We start from the raw sequence: 22,691 nt of genomic DNA, 5'->3' as shown, positions 1-22,691 counted from the left end.
TTGTACAGAGGAGAACAAACGGAGGAGAGAAATCATTTGAGCGCTCTGAATATGACGGAAGGTGCACACTAGTCTTTGTGAACATCAGAAAGTCCACACAGGAAAGAATAACGATGTTCAGATTTCAATACATTCTGTGGTTTGACTTGCCCATGTGAACTAGTATTATTCATCTGTTCAGTTCTTAGTCTGCCCACCCAGAAAGGCCATACATTGTTCTCTCTCCACCCCCCACCCCCCATTTTATCCTCCCAAGAACCTTGTGAGGGAGGCTAGACTAAGAAAGAACAATGTCAGCTAGTGTGCATTGCGGCTAGGCCTGCACATACACTGCACATTTGAAGCACATCACCCCTTGGAAAATGTAGTTATTTCCATATTTATAAATGTAATATATACAGGAAATTTATATCATATTTCACAATATTACTGTACTAATACTTGCCAGAAGTTGCAAAGGAAAACAAAGCCCTTGGTGGAAATTGTGTTTATCAGTGAGAGGGGAAATAGTGGCACCCAGTGGATGCTCTAGGTATTGCAAGAGATATTTCAGGGGTAGCCAACTTGGTGTCCTATATGTAAGAGAGAGAGAGAGAGAGAAAGAGGAAGGGAAAGAGTGACATCTCTCCCCTAACACTCCAAGCTTCTATACATGTTTCTCTCCTGCATGGGTTCTCTCGTGAATCACAAGCAAGAGCCTCCGACTGAAGCTCTGGCCGCAGCATTTGCAGTGATAGGGTTTCTCTCCCGTGTGGACCCTCTCGTGCCGCAAAAGGTTACACCGGATGCTGAAGCTCTTCCCGCACGCCGAGCACTCGTACGGCTTCTCCCCCGTGTGGGTCCTCTTGTGCCGCACGAGGGTCGACTTCCGGCTGAAGCTCTTGCCGCAGGTTAAGCAGCCGTAGGGCTTCTCGCCGGTGTGGATTCTCTCGTGAGCGACAATGTTTGCTCGAATGTTGGACGTGGCCCCGCAGTAGGAGCATTTGAACTTCCTCAGCCGTTTCTTCTGGTTCTTGAGGAGGTCCAAGCTCTGGCGGAGGCTCTTCTCGTAGTCGGTGCTGGCGACGCTGTTCCGTGAGCACGTCCTGTCACGGACGACGTTTTCGTGGAAAGTCTGGCAACTTCCTTCGCAGAGGAAGGCCTGCTGTGCTATCTTCCACAGAAAGCTTTCCTGGTGCCTTTCTGGTCCCCCCTTGTTTCCAGGGATCTTTTCCAACTTGGGAGCCTGGAAGACGTTATCTTTGGCTCTTTCTAAGGATATTCCGCTGGATCCCACATCTCCAGGCTCGGGACTTTTCACATGAAAGGGCTCCTCTTCGTTCTCCAGCACTGGGTCTTGGACTCCTAGGAATAAGCAGAGAATCATTATCTGTGGGCATGAGACAGAGCTTCTGCAAAGACCTGAAGGAGCGTCTCCACCCCTATCGTTCAGCCCAGACATTGAGGTCCAGCTCCGAGGGCCTTCTGGTAGTTCCCTCAGTGTGAGAAGTGAAGTTACAGGGAACCAAGCAGAGGGCCTTCTTGGCAGCGAGACCCTCCCTGTGGAATGCCCTCACATCAGATGTCAAGGAGATAAAGAACTGCACAACTTTTAGAAGACATCTGAAGGCAGCCTTGTATTAGGAAGTTTTTACTGTGCTGGAAGCAGCCCGGACTGGCTGGGGAAACCCAGCCAGATGGGCAGGGTATAAATTAATCATTATCATCATTTGGGAAGGGGCCATTGTTCAGTGGCAGAGCATCTGTCTTGCTTGAAGAAAGTGCTAGATTTCATCTCAGCATCTCTGGGAAAGGCTGGGGAAACACTCCTGTCTGCAATCCTGCAGAGCTGCTGCCAGTCAGTGTGGGTAATACTGAGCCAAACTGGCCAGTGGGTCTGGTTCAGGTTAAGACAGCTTCCTACGTTCTTCTACCAGTGGAAAAGGGGCTCTAGCAACTGACCGTTTTGCGCACACCAATCCTTACCCAGCGGTGTGACTTCCATGGACAGTTGCATCTTTGCAGAGTCTGGTAAATCTTGCTCTGACTTGGAGGCATTAATAATGGTCTCTTCCAAGAGCCCTGGAACCTGGAGTGGAGGAAAGGGAGAAGAAGTCAACAACATGCATACATTTCTAGAACTTTAGGCAAGCAGTGTAGGCTTCCCATCTAGTTGGATGCTGGACTCGATTCCCCATTGGACAGATCCAGGGATCTGGGATCTGGCTGAGGACAGACCAAGCTTGGTGAGGCCCAGTTGCCCAAATAAACCAGCCACCACTCCAATTGGCACCTCAAAGTGACCAAAACACCTCATACGCCTCATACCTTTACTTCCCGTCTCTCCGACTCATGGAGTATCAAGAGGAAATCCTCGGCCAGGACTGCCGCCTCAGCACATGTCTCTGGGCCTCTTTCCCTCACCCAGTTCTGCATCTCCCGAGGCATAATGGTCAAGAACTGCTCCAGGATCAGCAGATCTAAGATCTGCTCCTTGGTGTGTTTCTTGGGAGTCAGCCACTGGCAGCAAAGCTCCCGGAGCTTCCTGCAGATCTCCCGGGGGCCCTTGGCCTCATGATAGGACAGCTGCCTGAAGTGTTGTCGCCGCATCTCCATCCTGGCTGCGTCCCCCTCCAGAGCCTCCTCAACCTTCATCGTCCGAGGGGAGTCTAGGCTCCGACACGCCTGCTGGGCCTCTCCAAGGAGGTCAGGCAGGGTCTGAGTCAGCCACGCCCCTATAGGCCGCAGGATGGCATTGGATGTCCCCTTCAAGGGAGCCTGAGAAGACTTTGAGTTCTCCTCCGAGGTGGGACTGGGCAGCTGCAGGTGCCGCCACTCTGAGTGAGGGGACTTGGCTGTCTTCAAGAACTCCTGCCACTGGGCCTCCCAGCGCCATTCTCGGCCTTCTTCCGGCTCTTGTTTGATTTGTTGAGGGGCCACCCCAGTCAGGAGCTCATGGGTGGTCTCAGCTTGGACAACACAAGGATCTCTTCCTCTGCCTTCTTGTTTGTTCCCAGGCTCAGGTCCTGTTGAAGCTTCCTGCTTTTCCATTTTTGTCCCTAGCTTTGCTTCTTGGAGGAAGAGAAGAAAAGTCAGTCTTTTTGTCACGTGATTTGGAAAAAAGGGATTTTATTTATGTCAAAATTTTATAAACTGATTAAAGATTTAAAAACCCTCAAACAATATCAACAACATTAAAAAAATATTCAACAACATAAAACCAGTAATACTGGGTAGCTTGGTTGGTGAGAGCATGGTGCTGATGATAATACCAAGGTTGCATGTTTGATCCCTGTATGGGACAGCTGCATATTCCTGCATTGCAGGGGGTTGGACTAAATGATCCTCAGGGTCCCTTCCAACTCTACAATTCAATGATTCTATGTATCAACACAGGTTAAAACTCTGCTTCTAAAATGGAGGACTTTCCTTTGACCTGCTCTAAGTGGAACATCCTCCCACCCCATGATGTTGAAAATCCTGTTAATATTGCTTTGAGCGGTGCATTTTATTAACTGTACTTTTACTGTGCATTTTCTTTTATACTGATATGTACTAATCGTCTTCACGACTTTGGGCACCTTTAGGCTAAAAAGTGTTATATAAATAAACAATTCCATACCGAAACAAATAAAAACAGGAATGTGCAGATCCATACCATGCATTTAAAGTGCATAGCTTCTGCCAAAGAATCTTGGGAACTCCAGTTTACCCCTCACAGAGCTACAATTCCCAACACCTTCAACAAACTCCAGTTCCCATGAGGCTTTGGGGGAGTCTAGTGCTTCCAAGGTATGGTGTGGACATGTTTGATCTTATGGGTCAAGGAAAACTTTGGCAAAAGGATAGGTCTCTACAAGACATGTAAAGCAACCTTATAGAATTTCCCAGCATGATCTAAGTGATCTTACGGGCCTATGCAGAGGCAGGCAGTCTTTTCAGCTAAGTTCACCCTGAGTTGCTCAACACAGAGATAATCTGGAGGCAACCAAAGGAAAGGAGCTTGAAAGGTAAATGATTTGTATTCCTTCATTGATATCAACTGTAATTGCACAAGCTGAATTTGAGCTACATGATTGAATCCTACCTGAAAATGGCGACAGCCTGGATGCTGCCAGAGTGCAGCAAAGAAACCCTAAAATCAGACTTTTGCGATCAGGAAGGTGATGGTTGAAATGCATTGGAAAGTGTGGGATAACTGGTGTATACACCATGAATTCAGTCTCAGGAATTGTATAATTTACCCCTCACAGAGCTACAATCCCCAGCATCCTTAACAAACTACAGTTCCCGGGATTCTTTAGGGCAGGTGGGAGAAATGTGCTATAAATATATAGAGTGTATGCAGACATCTAAGCTTCCTGCAAAATAAAATGCAGTAATCAGAGGGGATGCTCAACAAATAGCCAGCATTATCTAACCTCTCTGCAGGCTCTGCAAGAACCCTCCTTTCCTTCTGACACACACAGATGCCTGCCCCTTCTGCTTTTATCCCTCCTTCCCCTGAATCCACATCCCTGCTTAAACTCACCTGCTCCTTGTAGCTTTTGCATTGCACCTTCTGAGAGTACTGTATTTACAATCCTCCAGTAGCACCAAGGATAGCATATGCTCCTAAAAGGGGAAGTTTATTATTATTATTTTAAATAATCAGGAAGGAAATAACAGCAGGACAGGAAGGGGGTTGGTTGCCTTTTTCTTTTTAGCTCTCTGTGCAGCTGTGCAGGAAAGTAGCTTCATCTTTTAAAAACTCTCATTCTCTCTCCTTTTCACACACATACATGCAATGCACACACATTCCCCGCTCCTCTCTAGGCAACAGAGCTCTGTGCAATTAACCCCATGAGCATCTCTGCAGAAGAAGTGAGCTGGATTTCAATGAAATGACTAGATGTAAAAATTAGGGCTGCTGCCCCTACCCCACCCCCCCAAATACCACACTCCTGGCCAGATGCTTAAATCAAATGATATAAAATGAGAAGAGGGTGGGGAGAATACATGTGTTGCTTACAACCCAAGTCAATGCATGTTTACTCACTAAGAGGTCCCAGTGTGTTTTCCCCCAAGCAAGTGAGCATATTCATTCATTCATTCCAGGGGTAGAGAACTTGTTTCACCCTGAGCGCCACATTCCCTTCTGGAGTGGGGGCACATGTCAGCAGGGGCCAGAGAAAAAAGTGGGGGGTGCAAGTCATTGAAATTTTGCCTTTGTGCAGAAAGCTACTTTCTACAACCAACACCCCTCCTCTAGCTAAGTAAAAACACTCAGGGTGAGTGCGAAGCAGGGCCAGAAAGGGGGCGTGAAGGGCCACTTTAACACACAAACACGGTTCCCCCATTGATTCTATTGCACTGTATACCTAGCCCTTTTCCAGGAAGGTCCTCTCCAGGCTGCTCACATAAATAATAATAAAAAAAATCATTAAAATATGTATCAAAATGAAAAGGGAAATAAAGAATAGCATCACAGCTTCAATGCTATTCAAAGTTTCTGGGGAATGAACACCACGGAAATCAGTGAAACATACTTCTTCTTTTTGTTAGAGCGTTTATTAATTTTCCAATAAAAAACATCCAATTAACATATCAAATCATAATCCAATAAAAAAATAAAATAAAATAAATGAAAAGGGAAGTAGAATCTGGGAAATGCAAGGTGAAAAACAGCAATGTTTAAATAAATCAGCATAAAGCAGGAATGCTGAACCCAGTGCTTTCCCCCCTAGAAAAACAGGTGCTGGTGCTCACTATGAGGTTGTTACAGTAAGTGCTACACATTTTAACAACCAGAGAGAAAGAGAGAGAGATGTGCTAGTACTGCGTACCCTTAAGTGCCCCCGGGGGGGGGAGCACTGGCTGATTCTATGGGCCTCAAGTTGTTGGGACTCCTGCTCCCATCCTCACTCATCACGGGAACAGTCACTACAAACCAGGGGTGCAATCCTAAGCATATTTATTTCATATTTTCACCACTTTATTTGGTAAGTTTTTATCCCCAGGTGAGCCTGCCAAGGGACGCCACCTAAATCATTAGAAACAACACTGTAAACAGGCAGAAAACAGGCCGGGATTATATTTGCTGCTAAAAAAGAAAAACTGGCGCAGCAATTGCAATTCCGCTACAAAGAACGAGGTCCGTGACAGCTGACAGCTGCCTTTCTACTGCTGCAACATCCCCCCTCCCCCTCTTCCAACCAAAGGGGAGGGGCCGGAAGAGGAATCCAGCGCCGTTCCATGACCTTTCAAGCCCATCTAGGAAATCAGTGCTCTCTCTCCACTTAACCCTTTCAGGGCCCCTTTTCAAACAAAGGATCTTCTCTTTCATCGAAGGAAAGGGGCGGAAAGGCCAGCGTGACCCACCCCGGCCCCCGGCCCCTTTCAGATTAATACAGGCTTGCAGGTAGGATGTCAGGTTCCCCAGCCCACCAGGCAGAGCACATGCCATTTTAATGCTGAACCTTCTCTTTAAAAAAATAGAAATAAAAATGCATAGTCCGTTAAAGCGTCCCGTGGTTCTCTAATGGTTAAATCAGCGCAGTTCAGATGGCTAGAGAGGAAGAGGGTTTGGGGAGGGAGGAGGAGAATCTTCCTTCCTGCCGAATGCAATCTTCCGGAGCTGGTGGTCGCCGCCTCCTCCTTCTTCTTTCTCCCCTTGCAAATTTGCAAACTGTTCTGTTGCTTTTTGTTAAAAAAAATTTAAAATGCATGCCTGATTGTGTTTGCTAGGAAGCTGCAGGTTCCCTGCCAAGAGCCCCTGTCATCGCAGCTTCCATTGGGAGGAGCTGGAAGGAGGCCTCGCCCGGGACCGGTAAGTTGGAAGGCGGGTTTGCCTGGTTCTTGGGGAGCAGAAGAGCTGCAGGCGGGGGAAGAGGGGGAGGGGAGGGGGCCTCGACATCCCATAATTTGCGCTCTCCTTCTGCACTTCCATTCAACAGCTGGATGTGCAATGTAATTAGCGCGGTGAAAATCCATGCTGCGGGGAGGAGGGAAAGAAAATCTCAGACCAAAAATTGCAATAAGAGCAGCAGAGCAGCCAGCCCTTTCACTAAAAAGCAGTCAGTTCCCCCAAAGTCTGTTGGGAGGATAAAGTCTTAACATGCTGGTGGAAGGACAAGGAGGGAGGCAGTCTAACCTCTCCAGGGAGGGAGTTCCATAGTCTGGGTGCCAACGCCAAGAAGGCCCTGCCCTGCGCCCTCAGCAAGCGTCCCTGGGAGAACAGGCTCCCACCAAGATCCCAGAGATCAGGCAGGTTCATACGAAGCAATGCAGTTTTTCAGATGCCAAGGACCCATCTTGTATAGGACTTTACAGGTCACAACCAGCACTTTGAATGGCCCTGTTGTAACAAGGGTGTCATATGCAACGTTTAACCATCCCCGGTCAGCAATCTCTCGGCAGCTCTTTGATCCCGTTGAAATTTCTGAGCATTTCGCAATGGCGGCCCCACCCAGAGTGTGTTACAATAATCCCAGCAGGATGTAACTCAGGCATTTGGAAGACATTAGAGCCAACAAGGTTTTGGTTTCATATCAAACTCCACTTAAACGCATACCGGAAGTTCTTACTTGCCCTTTACCCACTAATAAAGAGCGGTGATAATCTTATTTATTAAAGGTAAAGGTAAAGGTACCCCTGCCCGTACAGGCCAGTCTTGACAGACTCTAGGGTTGTGCGCCCATCTCACTCAAAGAGGCCAAGGGCCAGCGCTGTCCGAAGACACTTCCGGGTCACGTGGCCAGTGTGACATCGCTGCTCTGGCGAGCCAGAGCAGCACACGGAAACGCCGTTTACCTTCCCTACCTATTTATCTACTTGCACCCAGGGGTGCTTTCGAACTGCTAGGTTGGCAGGTGCTGGGACCGAACAGCGGGAGCGCACCCCGCCGCGGGGATTCGAACCGCCGACCTTTCGATCGGCAAGCCCTAGGCACTGAGGCTTTAACCCACAGCGCCACCCGCGTCCTTTGCTAGTAGTACTTTATCTGGCCTTCACAAGCAGGTCACTGGAATGGACTACAACAATATAAATACAATATTAAATTGAAATCGCTTAAAAGTGCTGCATCTCAAAGAATGGGCTCGTAAGCCACCAGTGGGCCTTGGGCCTCCTTTCAGGTGGGCTTCCATACCACAGCCTGGCTGGTGGGCTTTTCACATGCCTGCCATATCTCCTAGCAATGCTGTTGCCTCTAAATTGGGCCAGTGCTGTGGCGAAAGCTCAAGCCAGGACCAGTAGCTCCTCGTTTCCTGAGCAAAGAGGACAAGGAAGCCTTGTGGGTTTAGAGATGTAAGGCCTCCATCTTCTGAGAGGAGGCCAGAGGAGGTAAAGGTAAAGGGACCCCTGACCATTAGGTCCAATCACAGATGACTCGGGGGTTGTGGCGCTCATCTCGCTTTATTGGCCGAGGCAGCCGGCATACAGCTTCCGGTTCATGCGGCCAGCACGACTAAGCCTCTTCTTACGAACTAGAGCAGCGCACGGAAACGCCACTTACTTTCCCGCCGGAGCGGCACCTATTTATCTGCTTGCACTTTGATGTGCTTTTGAACTGCTAGGTTGGCAGGAGCAGGGACCAAGCAACAGGAGCTCACCCCGTCGCGGGGATTCGAACCGCCAACCTTCTGATCGGCAAGTCCTAGGCTCTGTGATTTAACCCACAGCACCAAGGGCTAGTATTATTTGAAGTACATTCTCCTACAAAGGAAAGTTGATATTCATTACCACAGTTTCTTAAAAAACTGGGACTATAATGGGATAAGAGAATAAAGGTGTTTTTGGAAGAGGGAATAAACGTAAAAACTCTAGGGGGAAGGAAAAAGAAAAAAGAAATTGCCAGCTTGAGGTCGGGTGGGAGAATAAGGTACCAGCTGAGTGTGGAAATGTTGCAGGAATCTCCAGTCAATGACGACAGACACTGGAACTTTCCAAGGAAGGTCAGCATTTATTGACCTGCGCAGGTGACCCCAGTGAGATATCTCTCAAAGACTGAGGCCCCGAATCGGTTTAAGGGCCCTTCTTATAGTGAGTTACAAACGAGCAGGCAAAAAAGAGGAACTTTACTCAAGCAGGCAGAAATAACAGATTAGCTTCTCCCCTCCCCACTCCTTGTTCGCCCAAACTGCAAAGTACAGTGGTACTTCGGGTTAAGAACTTAATTCGTTCCAGAGGTCCGTTCTTAACCTGAAACAGTTCTTAACCTGAGGTACCATTTTAGCTAATGGGGCCTCCCACTGCCGCCGCATGATTTCTGTTCTCATCCTGAGGTAAAGTTCTTAACCCGAGGTATTATTTCTGGGTTAGCGGAGTCTGTAACCTGAAGCATCTGTAACCCGAGGTACCACTGCAAGAACTTTCTAGTCTCTCCCCCACCCCACCCCGCTCCTGTCCTGTCTGCATCTGCCAGCCTGTGCTGGTTTCTTGCCCATACAGCTGACCTGTGCAAGTTTAGAAACAGACACCAGACGTCGCCATCTTGTGACTGACTTTCTTGAATAGCCAGCTTACGCAGCATTTTGTAGCAAACTCAAAAGTGGGGGTTGTTGGGCTTCTCTCATATCTGATCAGAGCCACTTTCTGTATAAAAACAACTTCCAGAGCACAAGAGCATGTGCAAAGCTCTATTACACAAGTTTCAACAAATAGGTAGATTAATTCCTGCATTTTCTGAGAAGGCATGCATACAGATGGCTAGACTGCTTACAGAGCAATTTCTGAGTGGGGGGCGGCTATTGAGGCATATAGATTCTATTTCCTCCATTCATCAGTAGGAGAACAGGAAAATATACTACTTTGAGAGGCATGTGGGTGTTAGAAGGGGGGGAAATAATGGATAAAGCCATTTCCATTTTGTTCAGCTGACTCCACAATATCCCTAGAGAAAATGTCTGTATTTATGGTAACTTGAGGGAAGCTGAGCTATGGTACTCCTTGCCACTGACTCCCCATGTGTTCCCACGCTCAGTTCAAAGTGCTGGTTTTAACCTTTAAAGCTCTTCACTTTACTATAAATATAAATATAAGAAAATAGCGTAATATCCAATAGCAAAGTTAACAAGGAAGCTTGACAGTTTCACCTTGGTCCTAGAAACACCTTTCCCATGATGTTATTTTTTTTTATTTATTCATTCATTTATTATAATTGTATACTGCCCTTCAAAGATCACAGGGCAATTCCCCCCCCCCCAAAAATTTACAAAATGTGAATACAAAAGACATAATAAAACAAAAACAAACCAATAGCGCCCCCCCCCCAAACACATTTAAAAGGCCATATAATGTTAATCAGCCGAAGGCCTGGTTATATCGAAATGTTTTTGCCTGCCACCTAAGGCACCAGGTGAACCTCAGTGGAGAGAGCATTCCACAAATGGGGAGCCACCACAAAAAAGGCCGTTTTCATGTTGCCGCCCTCCAGGCTTCTTGTGGAGGAGACGCACGAAGAAGCACCTCGGATGATGATCCCAGGGCTCAGTTGCTCAGAGTCCCTCTCCTCCTACAGCACCTTGCAAGTCTTCCAAGACAGGAGGTGGGGTAGCTGGAAACACCTCTCCCCTAATGTTGCTCTTCACGGCTTGGTGACAGAATGCTGCACATGTGCCTGCTCGTGTTTTCACCTGAGCAAGCTCAGTCTTGCCTGATCTTGGAAGCTAAGCAGGGTCAGTACTTGGTTAGTACAGTGGTACCTCGCGTTAAGAACTTAATTCGTTCTGGAGGTTCGTTCTTAACCTGAGGTACCACTTTAGCTAATGGGGCCTCTTGCTGCCGCCACACCACCGCCATGCGATTTCTGTTCTCATCCTGAAGCAAAGTTCTTAACCCGAGGTACTATTTCTGGGTTAGCAGAGTCTGTAACCTGAAGCATCTGTAGCCCGAGGTACCACTGTACTTGGATTCAAGACTTCCCGTGTGTTACCATAGAAACTGAATTTCTGGTGGTGACATCTTAATTATAAAATGCACTCAACTGATGTCTACTTTGGTGCCATTCTTGCATCAAGCTTTAAAAAAAATATCCTGGCTTGTTCTAGGGCAGGGGTAGGCAACCTAAGGCCCGGGGGCCGGATCCGGCCCAATCGCCTTCTCAATCTGGCCTGCAGACGGTCCAGGAATCAACATGTTTTTACATGAGTAGAATGTGTCCTTTTATTTAAAATGCATCTCTGGGTTATTTGTGGGGCCTGCCTGGTGTTTTTACATGAGGAGAATGTGTCCTTTTATTTAAAATGCATCTCTGGGTTATTTGTGGGGCATAGGAATTTGTTCATTTTTTCCCTCCAAAATATAGTCTGGCCCACCACAAGGTCTGAGGGACGGTGGACCAGCCCACAGCTGGAAAAGTTTTCTGTCCCCTGTTCTAGGGTAACTGAATGGGGATCACAACAGCCTTGAAACAGTGGGAAATGAATGCACTAAAATAAATCACTCCCTTGTAATAATGCGCTCACATGTTGAGCGCTGACAACTTTAAGCCACAATGGGGTTGCGTAGAAACAGAGGGAGGTATAGCCAGGATTGCAGGAATCCAAATAATAGAATCATAGGATTGGAAGCGACCCTGAGGATCAGCTAAGCCCAACCCTCTGCAGTGCAGGAATATGCAGCTGTCCCATACAGGGATTGAACCTGCAACCTTGGCATTACCAGCATCACACTCTAAACCAACTGAGCTATCCATGTTTGCTGATGTACAAGAATATACTGTCGGAGGGAGGGGGGAGTAGGTGGGATTGGAGAATGAAATGAAGTGTCCTGGCTAACTGGAAGCCTAAAAAGCAGCCTTTCTCTTTGGAGGTGAGGACACAATGCACCATTTTTGCTGCAGGTTCCACTTGTAAAAAAACAAAATACACTTCTTACTAGGGAGAAGAGCAATGTTCTCCTTGTTGCCTCACTTGTTGTTTGTGCTTTTTGTCCTTCAGGGCAGCCCCAGGCGAGCGAAGACGTCTGAGGAAGATTGGCATTGGCCTGAGCTCTTGGGGTCTGCTTATTATTATTATTTATTGAATTTATATACCCCCCTATACCCGGAGGTCTTAGGGCGGTTCCCAGAAACTCTTATCATGGCTGGAGTTCTGCTTCGACTTGCTGCCGCCTTGCTGTAATTGCAGTTACGAAGCAAAGAAGCTTTCCGCTACGTTGGCCTGAAAGGGGATGGAGGGACAGAGCTTAGCTAGGATCGTCGCTTATTAAAAAAAAGAGAGAGGGTGGTTGTGGGTGGGAAATGACGACAGAGAAGGCAGCAGAATTCTCGCCCCTGGACCTTCATGAGTTTGACCAGCACGTGAAGCCAGAAATAAAAATGGAGAGGCGAGAACGTGGATCCAGGAGAGGGCTGCAAAGAACCGGGGAGACCTCCCTGGCCTCCGAGGTGGAGACGGTTATTGTTGCAGCATCGCCGCAAGGCATTAAACAGGAAGTTGGCGAAGGACCGTCGTCCCGGCAGTGGCAGGACTACCCAGATGCCTCACAGTCCCCTCTGTCAGGGCAGGGAGACCTGGAACTGGAAGAGACAGCCTTGACGGACGATGTTAAGGATTCCCTTTCCCACTCCGAAGGAGCAGCGTCCACCAGCCGGTGGGCTAAAGGCAGGACAAGGCCCCGGCTCGGGATGGGATGCACCCGGACAGCCCAAGAGGCCCAAAGTGTGAAAAGTGACAGTGGGAGCAGCGACGAGCAGGCAAGCGAGGCCGAGGCCACAGAGTCCATCAGTCCCGAATGCCAGCGCCAGCGCTTCCGGCAGTTTGGCTATGAAGAAGCCGAGGGGCCGTGGGAGGCCTACTGTCAACTGCGGAAGTTTTGCCACCAGTGGCTCATGCCAGAGAGGCACACCAAAGAGGAGATCCTGGAGCTGGTGATTCTGGAGCAATTCTTGGCCATCCTGCCCCCAGAAATGCTGAGCTGGATCCGAGAACGCGATTCAGAGAGCTGCTTCCACGCTGTAGCCCTTGCTGAGCATTTTCTCCTGAGGCAGCGAGAAGCTCAGAGGCAGGACCAACAGGTATTTTCTTCTCAACTGTCCTGAGCAGGCCGTGCTATTGGTGGTAGGATGTATGTAAGCTGTGGTACTTAGCTGGCGGCAGTAGTGGGGAACCTGAGGTCCGTGGGCCTAATTGGGGCCACTTAAGCCTCCCAGGTTGTCTTGCCGGGCCATTTGAGCCCTGTGCCTTTGCAAGCACAGATGATCACAGCAGCAAGCCCTGAAAAATCAGTTGCCCGTCAGTACCTGCAAAGCCCTGCAGTTTGCAGTCGCCACACGTCGGGTGATGACGTGCAGTGCTGTGTTTGTTTGTTTCAAAGCACCCAGGCAAACAGAAACAGGTCACCTGACATTGTTGTGGCGTCAGGTGATTGGCAGGGGTGGGTCAGGATCCAGCCCGCTGGCTGGACCCGGTTCCCTTTCCCTGGCTTACGGGATGAGTCATTCTGGTAATAGTCGCTTTGTGTGACTGGGAGAGATGCAAACCAGGTCAAGCAAAAATGTCCCATGGAGCACTTTCTTTACAAGGAAAGGCTTTTTTGCTTCCGGGGGGGGGGGGGAGATGCAACAAAAGTGGGTAGGGACATGAGCGAGATTTACAGCATTCATGCATAAAGTAGAGGAAGAGACCGAAATGTTTGTGTTCTTTGCAGTGCTAGACTTTGCAGCAGGGTGATTGGGGTGGGAAATATCCTCCAGTGAGATTGATGATGAGTAGATTCAGGACATGGAGTGGGGTGGGCAGGAAACCACACTTCTTCAAGCAAAATGTGTGGCTGAGCTTGTGGAACTCGCTGCCACAAGATGAGGTGACAGCCACCTGCTCAGACAGCTTTAAAAGGGGATGAGGAATTTGTAGCGAGTGAGCTTACCAATGGCTCTTTAGCCACGATAGGTGAATGCAGTATATACATCTCCGTCTTGGGGAGGGCTGTTGACTTTTAGACCTGCTTGTGGGCTTCCCAGAGGCCTCTGACTGGCCATGGCAGGAAATAGGATGTTGGTCTGATTCAGCAAGACTTGTCTTATGTGCCCCACCCCTGAGCCATCTTGTACTGAAATTCTCTCCCGTTGTTTCAGGTGGGAATGAAAGAGGAGGCTGCTATGAATTTCTCTGCGGGAGAAGGTTCTTCGATGGATCTGACCCTCAGGCAGCTCTACAGGGAGGTCAAGGAGGAAGGGGAAGATGAGGAGGAGGAGGAAGAAGAAGCCAGTGTGCTAGGCAAGGATGAGCTGCACTGGAAGCAAGTTGTACACTTGCTTATCTTGCTCTTGTTTCCTTTTCAAAACTTCTGTTACATATGCCATTTTGCTCTGGGGACGGGTGGGTGTTCCCATAGCTGAGCACATGTTCCACCACCTAAGTTCACAGGTTCGATTCCTAGCATCTTCCAAATTAAAAAGGATTGAGTACCAGCTGACAAGGAAACCTTCTTTGAAAGGTTACAGAGAACATACAAAGCAGAACATGCTGGGCTCAATGCAGAAATAATTTGGCCTGCTATAAAACAGGTTCTACCCAGTGGATCTGTTAGATAAATGAGGCGCTGCCCCAACAACTAGGGCAGGGCGATATGTTGATATGTCACTCAAAACCAGTTTGAAGTCCATATCGTGATATGGGCTTAGTTATTGACCTGGCAATATATTGCAAATTATGTGTGTGTGTTGTGCAAAAATTGCAATGTGGGGAAAACCGCGAAGCCAGCCAGTGCCTTTACGTAGCTCCATCCTTATTTCAGACATTGGGATATATTGATATATCAAGATGTTTAGCTGGTGATATATCACAAAGTTGAAAATCAGCTCCACCCTTATTTCAGACATTGTCCTATATCATGGGTAGGCAAACTAAGGCTCGGGGGCCGGATCTGGCCCAATCGCCTTCTAAATCCGGCCTGCAGACAGTCCGGGAATCAGCATGTTTTTACATGAGTAGAATGTGTCCTTTTATTTAAAATGCATCTCTGGGTTATTTGTGGGGCATAGGAATTCGTTCATTTCCCCCCATATAGTCCGGCCCCCCACAAGGTCTGAGGGCCAGTGAACTGACCCCCTGCTGAAAAAGCTTGCTAACCCCTGTCCTATATCAATAGATCACAATGTTTAGCTGGCAATATATTGCCAATGTTGAAAATCAGATATAGCCCAGCTCTACCATCAAATTCAAGTTTTCCTTTGCCAGATGACTTTTTTTTTTAACCTTTTAAACTTACAGCCACCCCAGCTGTTGGCACTGCCTGTCAGCTTCTTCCTTGGGGTTGGCACTTGTGGAACTCAGCAGAGAGGGAGGGAGGAGGCTGGAGATACAGCTGGAATTTATTGTCCCCGCCTGTCATTGATTCTGTTGGTCTGCTTTCCGCCCTACCAGCTCCAATGGGCACCAGCCTCCACTGCTTCCATGTTCCTGCATAAATGCTTATTGTAATTATGGCATGCAGGACCTGCAACAACGTGTTACACCATGGATTGCCTCTTTTCAGGATTCCAGCCACTTCAGCCCATTCCCTCTCCTGGTTTGCTGTCCCACAGCTGCCCCTCCTCCCCTAAAATGTCAATCAGTATTCTATGGCCAGGGGGCAAGTTCATCTCTCCATCGACTGTTTTGTGGGTCCCTCCCCCTTTTAGGTTTTTCTTCACCAAATTATTTTTGTGCACTTCTGCAGATCTCGGGGTTCCACACACCCTCTTCTGTGTGAATGGAGTCATTCTGCCAGGGGCATAGCAAACAAATAAAGATATTTAACTAACTGACCAATCGCATTGCAGGTAGCTTAGTTCTTCCCTCACACCACCACAAATCCTGTGTTTTGGCTACATCAGCAACGCCACTCGCAACCTGAAAATCAGATATAGGAAGAATGATGGTTTTCATTATTCTTATATTAATATCAGGTGACGATGGTCAGGATGAAAATGACGGGATGCCACTAGAAGGAGAGAACTGCCAGGACTTTGAGGAGACAATTTCGAAACCAACGGAGCCAAAGGAATACGGAACAGAGGAGCATAGGAATGAATCCGTTGCGCCGGAGGGTGAAACGGCAGCCGAACAGGCAACCCCCAAATTAAAGAGGCCAAGTGATAGATTGTTCCACGGCCTCAACAGACATCAGAGGAACAACTCGGGGCAGGAACTCTATGACTGCTCCGATTGTGGCAAAGTGTTTATCTCCAGAGCTGGCTTCATCATGCATATAAGAGTCCATGGCCGGGAGAAGCCGTACGAGTGTGCAGACTGTGGCAAAAACTTCCGGCGGAGCTCACATCTCAATAACCACAGCAAAATCCATGCGGGAGTGAAGCCGTTCAAATGCTTGGACTGCGGGAAGGGGTTCAGTCGGAACTCAAACCTTATTTCACATCAGAGAATGCACACGGGTGAGAAGCCATACTCGTGCTCCTCCTGCAGCAAACAGTTTTGCGACAAGTCAAGTCTGGTGAGACACGAGAGGCTTCACACTGGAGACAGGCCGTACAAATGCACCGCATGTGGGAAAAGCTTCAGCCAGAGCCACCATCTCATAACACACCAGAGAAGCCACACGGGCGAGAAACCGTACAAATGCCTGCTCTGCAGCAAAAGCTTTTGCGATCGATCGACTTACATTAGGCACCAGAAAAATCACACGGGGGAGAAGACGTTCAAATGTTCTGAGTGCGGCGAAAGTTTCAGCCGGAACAAACACCTCATTAGACATCAGAGCATTCATACAGCCAGGGAGTTGTACACATGCTCAGATTGTGGCGAAAGCTTTTGCCGCCGGTCAGGCCTGAAGATGCACCAGAAAATCCACACGGGGGAGAAGCCGTTTGAATGCACAGATTGCGGGAAGAAGTTCAATCGCAGCACAAACCTTATCAGTCATCAGAGAATCCACACTGGAGAGAGACCCTACGGATGCCCTGACTGTGGGAAAAGGTTCAATCGCAGGACACACCTTGTTAGCCATCAGAAAATCCACGGACCGAGGAAAGAATCTCCAGAAACGATCAAAACCGAAGAAGAGCTTCCATCTGACGACGTCTTTTTGCACCCATCTTATATCATCACAAGAACCCTGTGAGGTAAGTAATTGAATTGAAGAACTGAATTGAATTGATTTGTAAAAGTCCGTACAAATACTCTTATTGGGAGAAATGACCTGACACCCAGGCAACATGTACTTCATGCAGATTGTTGGCCTGTGACCTTTTGCATATTTCATTTGTGTCCACCAGCTTTTTTATTCCCTCTTTCCTTTATTTAACCTTGTGACTCCCTCCCCTTTGCTCTCAAATGTTCTAGCAGACCCATAGCTGCCAACTTACATATTTGAAAATAAGGGACCAGCTGCCTCAAAAATAAGGGATCAGCAGCCAAAATAAAGGATCAACAATTACTTTGATAAAATGCATATTTTGTTGCGTGCAAATGGCTTTAGATACCTATTAGGTCCATAAATTACCATCTAGCATATATTCAACACACAAAAACAGCAACAATTTGTTGTTGACAAAGCACAGCTGGACATAGAAAGGGTCCCATTACCTTCAGTAGCTTATTTAAGGGACATCATCAATAAGGGACAGCAGCGGGACATGGCACTGGGATAAGGGACTGTCCCGCCAAATAAGGGACGCTTGACAGCTATGATCAGACCCCCAGAGAATTACTCAGGCACCTTCAACTCCCCAACCCTGCTCCCCAGTTTCAACTTAAAAACTTCCCTCTCTCCACTGAAATTACAGTGTTACCTCGGGTTAAGTACTTAATTCGTTCCGGAGGTCCGTACTTAACCTGAAACTGTTCTTAACCTGAAGCACCACTTTAGCTAATGGGGCCTCCTGCTGCTGCCGCACTGCCGGAGCACGATTTCTGTTCTTATCCTGAAGCAAAGTTCTTAACCCAAAGCACTATTTCTGGGTTAGCGGAGTCTGTAACCTGAAGCGTATGCAGCCTGAGGTACCACTGTATAAACCTGGCTGCAAACCCTTTGCAAAGTCTGCTGCACGAATAAACCTCATTCCTTGCATGCGACTTACTTGAATCCCACCCTCTCTCTGTGCCATACTAGTTTTCCATGTGCAGGCCTTTAAAACAAACACAGAGCATCGTTTTCATCCTATGCAGCCCTGACCCAGGTTTATCCCATAACTGAGAACTAACCCTAAATTTATCTATGGAACCATCAGCAAATCAATCGCCTAGCCATCTATCACTAGATCCTGATCTTCTGCCCATCCTTACCACTCAGTGGTAGAGCTCCGATTTCGCCGTCAGGTTCAGTCCCTGCCATTCCCTGTATTAAAAGGACTAGGCAGCTAGCACTGAAAACTAGGTTGCCAGTGATAAAGTCTGCCCTGAGATCTGCTGCCAGACAAGAGTGGATAACACTGACCCAGGGAGACAAATTACCTGACTTGGTAGAAGAAAGGCCTGATGTGTTTTGAGAAACAGAAAGGTCACCATCAACACCATATTTTTAAAGCACATTCCCCACCCCAGGGAATCCTACAGGTGCTGGTTTCTTGAGGCAGTGGCGGATTTGGGTTCTATGGCTCCCTGTGCGAGGCCTAAATTTGCCCCCTGCCCCAATCCTCACACTGTCTTCCCAAAGCCTTTGTGAAGGAGGCACTGCAAAGCCCAGGTAAGGAGGTGCCCAACTTTGGGAAGAAGGTATGAAGGCTCTGACAGGGCCTTCTGAGAAGGTTACCAGATTTTTTTCAATAAATCCGGGGCACTTTTCAACTTCAATGGATTTTGTCAGGGGATTGATTTGTAAATCCGGGGACTTGTCCCTGGGAAATGGGGACGTCTGGTAACCTTACCCTAAAGCATGGGTAGGCAAACTAAGGCCCAGGGGCTGGATCTGGCCCAATCACCTTCTAAATCCGGCCCGTGGACGGTCCGGGAATCAGTGTGTCTATACATGAGTAGAATGTGTGCTTTTATTTAAAATGCACCTCTGGGTTATTTGTGGGGCATAGGAATTCATTTTATTTTATTTTTCCAAAATATAGTCCGGCCCCCCACAAGGTCTGAGGGTCAGTGGACCGGCCCCCTGCTGAAAAAGTTTGCTGACCCCTTCGCTAAAGCTTTCCCACCTTCTCAGAACTGAGAGAGCACTAGCTAGGCTTGGGGAAGGAGGTGGGAGGGAATTGTACCTCTTTGGGGCGGGAGGTGAGCTACAGTTCCTGGGATTGTTTTGTGCTTTTAAGTGCATGGTGTGGATGCGACCAAATACAAGTTTGGAAAGAGGGGGTTTGTGGGTTTGGGTAAAGACAAAAGCAACAAGGATGTATACATGCTTTTAAAAGAAATCCATTCTTATGCAGGGCTGGATCTGAAGAAAACTGAAGAGTAGAGACCTCTAAAGGATGCTGAATTGTCAAACTGAATTGGAACCTGATCATCTCTCTGCTTGTGGAGCAGAGTTTACGTCCAAGTGGAAATCGAATGACTTGCTGCTTGGCCGAATGAATTCTTTGCTCTCTGGTTCCTTTCCCCCTTGTGCTTATAGTTATCTCCCCTTCTTTGCTCCCCTGTGGATGTACTTCATCTTCCTCATGCCTTTTTGAAAAGTATGCATCTCTTTATGCCATTTGTGTGCTGTTTGGAAAAATAAATAAATAGAAGGAAGAGTTGGAGGCGGATGAGTTAGACATTTGTAGACCTATGTAGCTGTAATCCTGTGTGCACTTAGCTGAACACAGCGGGGAATTACTTTGGAGTAAACCTACATAGGATTAGGTTGTGTAAATGGGCTTTATAGCTGCTGGCAATGGGGGTGGTTACTTTTGTATGGGGTGGGGGGGGGGATTAGGTTCTTGCTCATTTTGGTGTTTTTGATGTTCCTTCAACCCAAAGGGATAGTTGGCAGTAGAGGTGGAATTATTTGTGAGCCAGATCAAAATAATTGGTGGTGGTGTTAAGGTAGGTTTTCATATATTCCTGGAGGATGGGCTATTTTTCAAGGCATACAAGACCTCTGGAATGTTCACATTCAGCACTGCAGCCAGCCAGCCAGCCCGCCCGTGATGCCCTCTCCTAGGATATTCCATTCCATTCCCCTCTTCCGAACAAACACATAGCACTTGGTTGCCACTGAGCATGCTCAGTCCTTATTGGGCTGTTCTGGGTTTTTTAATATTGCGGGGTTAGGGGGTCTTTTTTTGTATTTCTGCAAAACCTTGGTGTTCCCTCTGAGCATGCTAATACCTCCCTTCTTGTTTCTGGGTGACCTGTTTCTGAATAAATGCTGTGAGCATTCAGCACCTGAGCTCACCACAAGAGGTAACGATAACTATATGGAGCCCCCTGTTTATGAGCAGTTTACCTGCGAGAGTAGTTGCTGATAGTCAACAGCAGGGAGGGGTTGTTTCCTTTGTGCCCCCTAGGCTTTGCAGTGGGGCTATTCTGGCCCCCCTCCCAATGCAGAGTAGCTCAGGGGGGAAATCAAGTAAGAAAAAACTGGTTTGATTTTGGACAAAAGGTTTCCTCAGAGTTGCTGCTTTCTTAAGGATTACAGAACCTGCTCAGAAGGAATCTACTGCCTTTGCTTTGTTCTTCTTTGGTTACTTAAAATTTCCTGCTCTTTTCAAAAAAATTAAATAAAATGTTTTTTTTAATTATTAAAAAAAGTTAGTCAGGTTTTTTTGTGAGGGTGGGTGGGTGGATCTGATTCACTTTCTCCTGTGTGTCTTGCTTAAGACTGGGGCCCTGTCTGCACGGTACATTTAAGCCAGTATCATACCACTTTAAACAGGTACATCTTCTCCCTAAGAACCATGGGAAGTGTAGTTTCAAGGGTGCTGAAAGCCTTAGAAAAAAACCCCTCCAGATTGCCCACACAGAGCTACATAGTTCCCTGTGAAGAGGTATTGTCTGTTAAACTACTCTGGGAACTGTAGTTATGTGAGAGGAGTAGGGGCCGCCTCACAATTCTCAGCATCCTTAACAAACTACACTTCCCAGGGTTGTTTGGGGGTGTCTGTAGTAAAGGAGGGGATCTAAACCCACCATCTAAGCCAACATCACAATCCGATAATACGTGGAAGAGAAACAGGAATGGGGAATGTGGGGTGGGTGTGAAAGCCGTAAACTATACTAACTCGTTTATTAGGGATGTGGGTGGCGCTGTGGGTTAAACCACAGAGCCTAGGACTTGCCGATCAGAAGGTCGGCGGTTCGAATCCCCGCGACGGGGTGAGCTCCCGTTGCTCAGCCCCTCCTCCTGCCAACCTAGCAGTTCGAAAGCACGTCAAAGTGCAAGTAGATAAATAGGTCCCGCTCCGGCGGGAAGGTAAACGGCGTTTCCGTGCGCTGCTCTGGTTCGCCAGAGACGGCTTAGTCATGCTGGCCACATGACCTGGAAGCTGTACGCCGGCTCCCTTGGCCAATAAAGCGAGATGAGCGCCGCAACCCCAGAGTCGGCCACGACTGGACCTAATGGTCAGGGGTCCCTTTACCCTTTACCTTTACTTTAACTTGTTTATTACAACAGAAGAATCTGGGGTGGGTTGGACACGGCTCTCTCAGGTGACAAGGCCTCAACCACAGAAACCTGGGTGTATGGGAGCCGTTTTTCCACAGAAATAGCTCAGAAATAGCAATTTTGAGATTTTGCCCCAAAAGCTCATGAATTTTTCAGTTCAGATTTTCACTGTTTGGAATATGGCAACTCTAGCCAGGAGGGCAGGCATTTTGCAGCACCCCACTTCCCCCAGCCCTCCATAAGTCACCACTGCCTTAACCTATTAGCTTTTGCATTTGGAAAACCTCGGTTATGATCACCAGTGAACCCATATTTTAAAAATCAATACTGTTTTTGTAAAATAATACAAAAACATCTGAAGGCAGCCCTGTTTAGGGAAGTTTTTAATGTTTGATGATTTATTCTTTTTTTAAAAAATAATTCTGCTCGGAGCTGCCCAGAACGGCTAGGGAAACCCAGCCAGATGGGCACGGTATATTATTATTATTATTATTATTATTATTATTATTATTATTATTATTATTATTTTACCCCAACAGCTCAGCGATTTGTGTACACTGGGACACAGATGGCGGCGTGTGAACATCCCTAGAGAAGGGTGCAAAAAGCTTGTTCCCTGCTGCTCCAGAGCTAGGAATGGACCAGATCTCATAGGGCTAATCCATTTGCCCCGACAGCAAAGAGCGGAACCTCCAGGATCAGAAGCAGCGGGCTGCAAATTCGAGGGCAGGGGAAGCAGCAGGGCGGTCTCGCAGCCCTCGCCTTGCAAGGGGGCGCATCCAGCCTCGCAGCCTCCCAGGGCCCAACCCACAGCCAGCGAGCTCCGATGCTCAGAGAGGCAGGAAACGGGGCCAGCCAGGGGGACTCGAGAGCGGCTGCACTTTCCTGTCCCCCGCCGAGGAGGGCGGAGGAGCAGCGGCCCGTGGCCTGGCGAGTTTCCCCGGAGAGGAGCCGGATTCCGCTGCAGGGACTGAGCGAGGAGTCCGAGGTGCAGGAGGCGGGGGGGGGGGAGGAGGAGGAGCGCACGTGCGCCTGGCAGGATCAGGCCCCGAGCCCAGCCAGAGGCTGCAGGGCGCCCCCCAACCGGGCAGGAAGGGGAAGGGGCGCAGCTCAGGGCATCTGCAGGAGGGCACAGGGGCAAACATCTCTGGCTCAGGCTGGCACGGACCCTGCCGGAGACCCTGGGGAGCTGCTCCCTTCAGTCCTGAGCTCAAGGGGCAGAATGAGGGGTCCAAGGCAGCTGCTGCTTCGCGGTGGAC

General features: G+C 48.2%; 3 protein-coding genes across 12 annotated transcripts in view; 2 read left to right on the top strand and 1 right to left on the bottom strand.

Annotated features, from left to right (window-relative positions):
* Positions 1 to 472: 472 nt before the first annotated feature.
* On the bottom strand, positions 473 to 9,085 carry LOC310670415 (zinc finger and SCAN domain-containing protein 21-like). Of its 6 annotated transcripts, none has more exons than XM_083425744.1 (5): positions 8,844 to 9,085; positions 4,511 to 4,593; positions 2,308 to 3,050; positions 1,966 to 2,068; positions 473 to 1,344 (listed from the first exon to the last, which is right to left on the bottom strand). In XM_083425744.1, the coding sequence occupies exons 1-5, from the start codon at positions 8,918 to 8,920 to the stop codon at positions 647 to 649; spliced, it is 1,704 nt and encodes a 567-aa protein (XP_083281870.1). In that variant the 5' UTR covers positions 8,921 to 9,085; the 3' UTR covers positions 473 to 646. The 6 variants fall into 6 exon arrangements, with proteins under 6 accessions (XP_083281870.1, XP_083281871.1, XP_083281872.1 ...); XM_083425745.1 differs by having other exon boundaries at positions 2,308 to 3,047; positions 8,844 to 9,084; XM_083425746.1 differs by lacking the exon at positions 8,844 to 9,085 and adding an exon at positions 5,014 to 5,360 and having other exon boundaries at positions 4,511 to 4,590.
* LOC310670269 (uncharacterized protein) lies at positions 6,264 to 20,578 on the top strand. The gene is made up of 6 exons (XM_083425338.1): positions 6,264 to 6,379; positions 6,706 to 6,787; positions 11,898 to 12,976; positions 14,036 to 14,177; positions 15,851 to 17,023; positions 19,274 to 20,578. Exons 3-5 carry the CDS (start codon positions 12,200 to 12,202, stop codon positions 17,020 to 17,022), a joined length of 2,091 nt encoding a protein of 696 aa, XP_083281464.1. The 5' UTR covers positions 6,264 to 6,379; positions 6,706 to 6,787; positions 11,898 to 12,199; the 3' UTR covers position 17,023; positions 19,274 to 20,578.
* Positions 20,579 to 21,980: 1,402 nt separating this feature from the next.
* LOC310670137 (uncharacterized protein) overlaps positions 21,981 to 22,691 on the top strand; it is a 45,694-nt gene continuing 44,983 nt past the window's right edge. For 2 of the 5 annotated variants that reach the window (XM_083424871.1, XM_083424876.1), the window contains exon 1: positions 21,982 to 22,420. In XM_083424871.1, coding sequence (XP_083280997.1) covers positions 22,259 to 22,420 — 162 coding nt within the window. In that variant the 5' untranslated portion in view covers positions 21,982 to 22,258. Of the gene's footprint in view, positions 22,421 to 22,691 lie in introns of all 5 variants that reach the window. The other 3 variants (XM_083424872.1, XM_083424874.1, XM_083424873.1) reach the window with 3 other exon arrangements.

Source organism: Podarcis tiliguerta, assembly GCF_965153285.1.
Source record: "Podarcis tiliguerta genome assembly, chromosome: 2".
Classification (NCBI taxonomy): Eukaryota; Metazoa; Chordata; class Lepidosauria; order Squamata; family Lacertidae; genus Podarcis; species Podarcis tiliguerta.
Note: the sequence above shows the minus strand (reverse complement) of the source record. Positions and strands in the feature narration are given on the sequence as shown.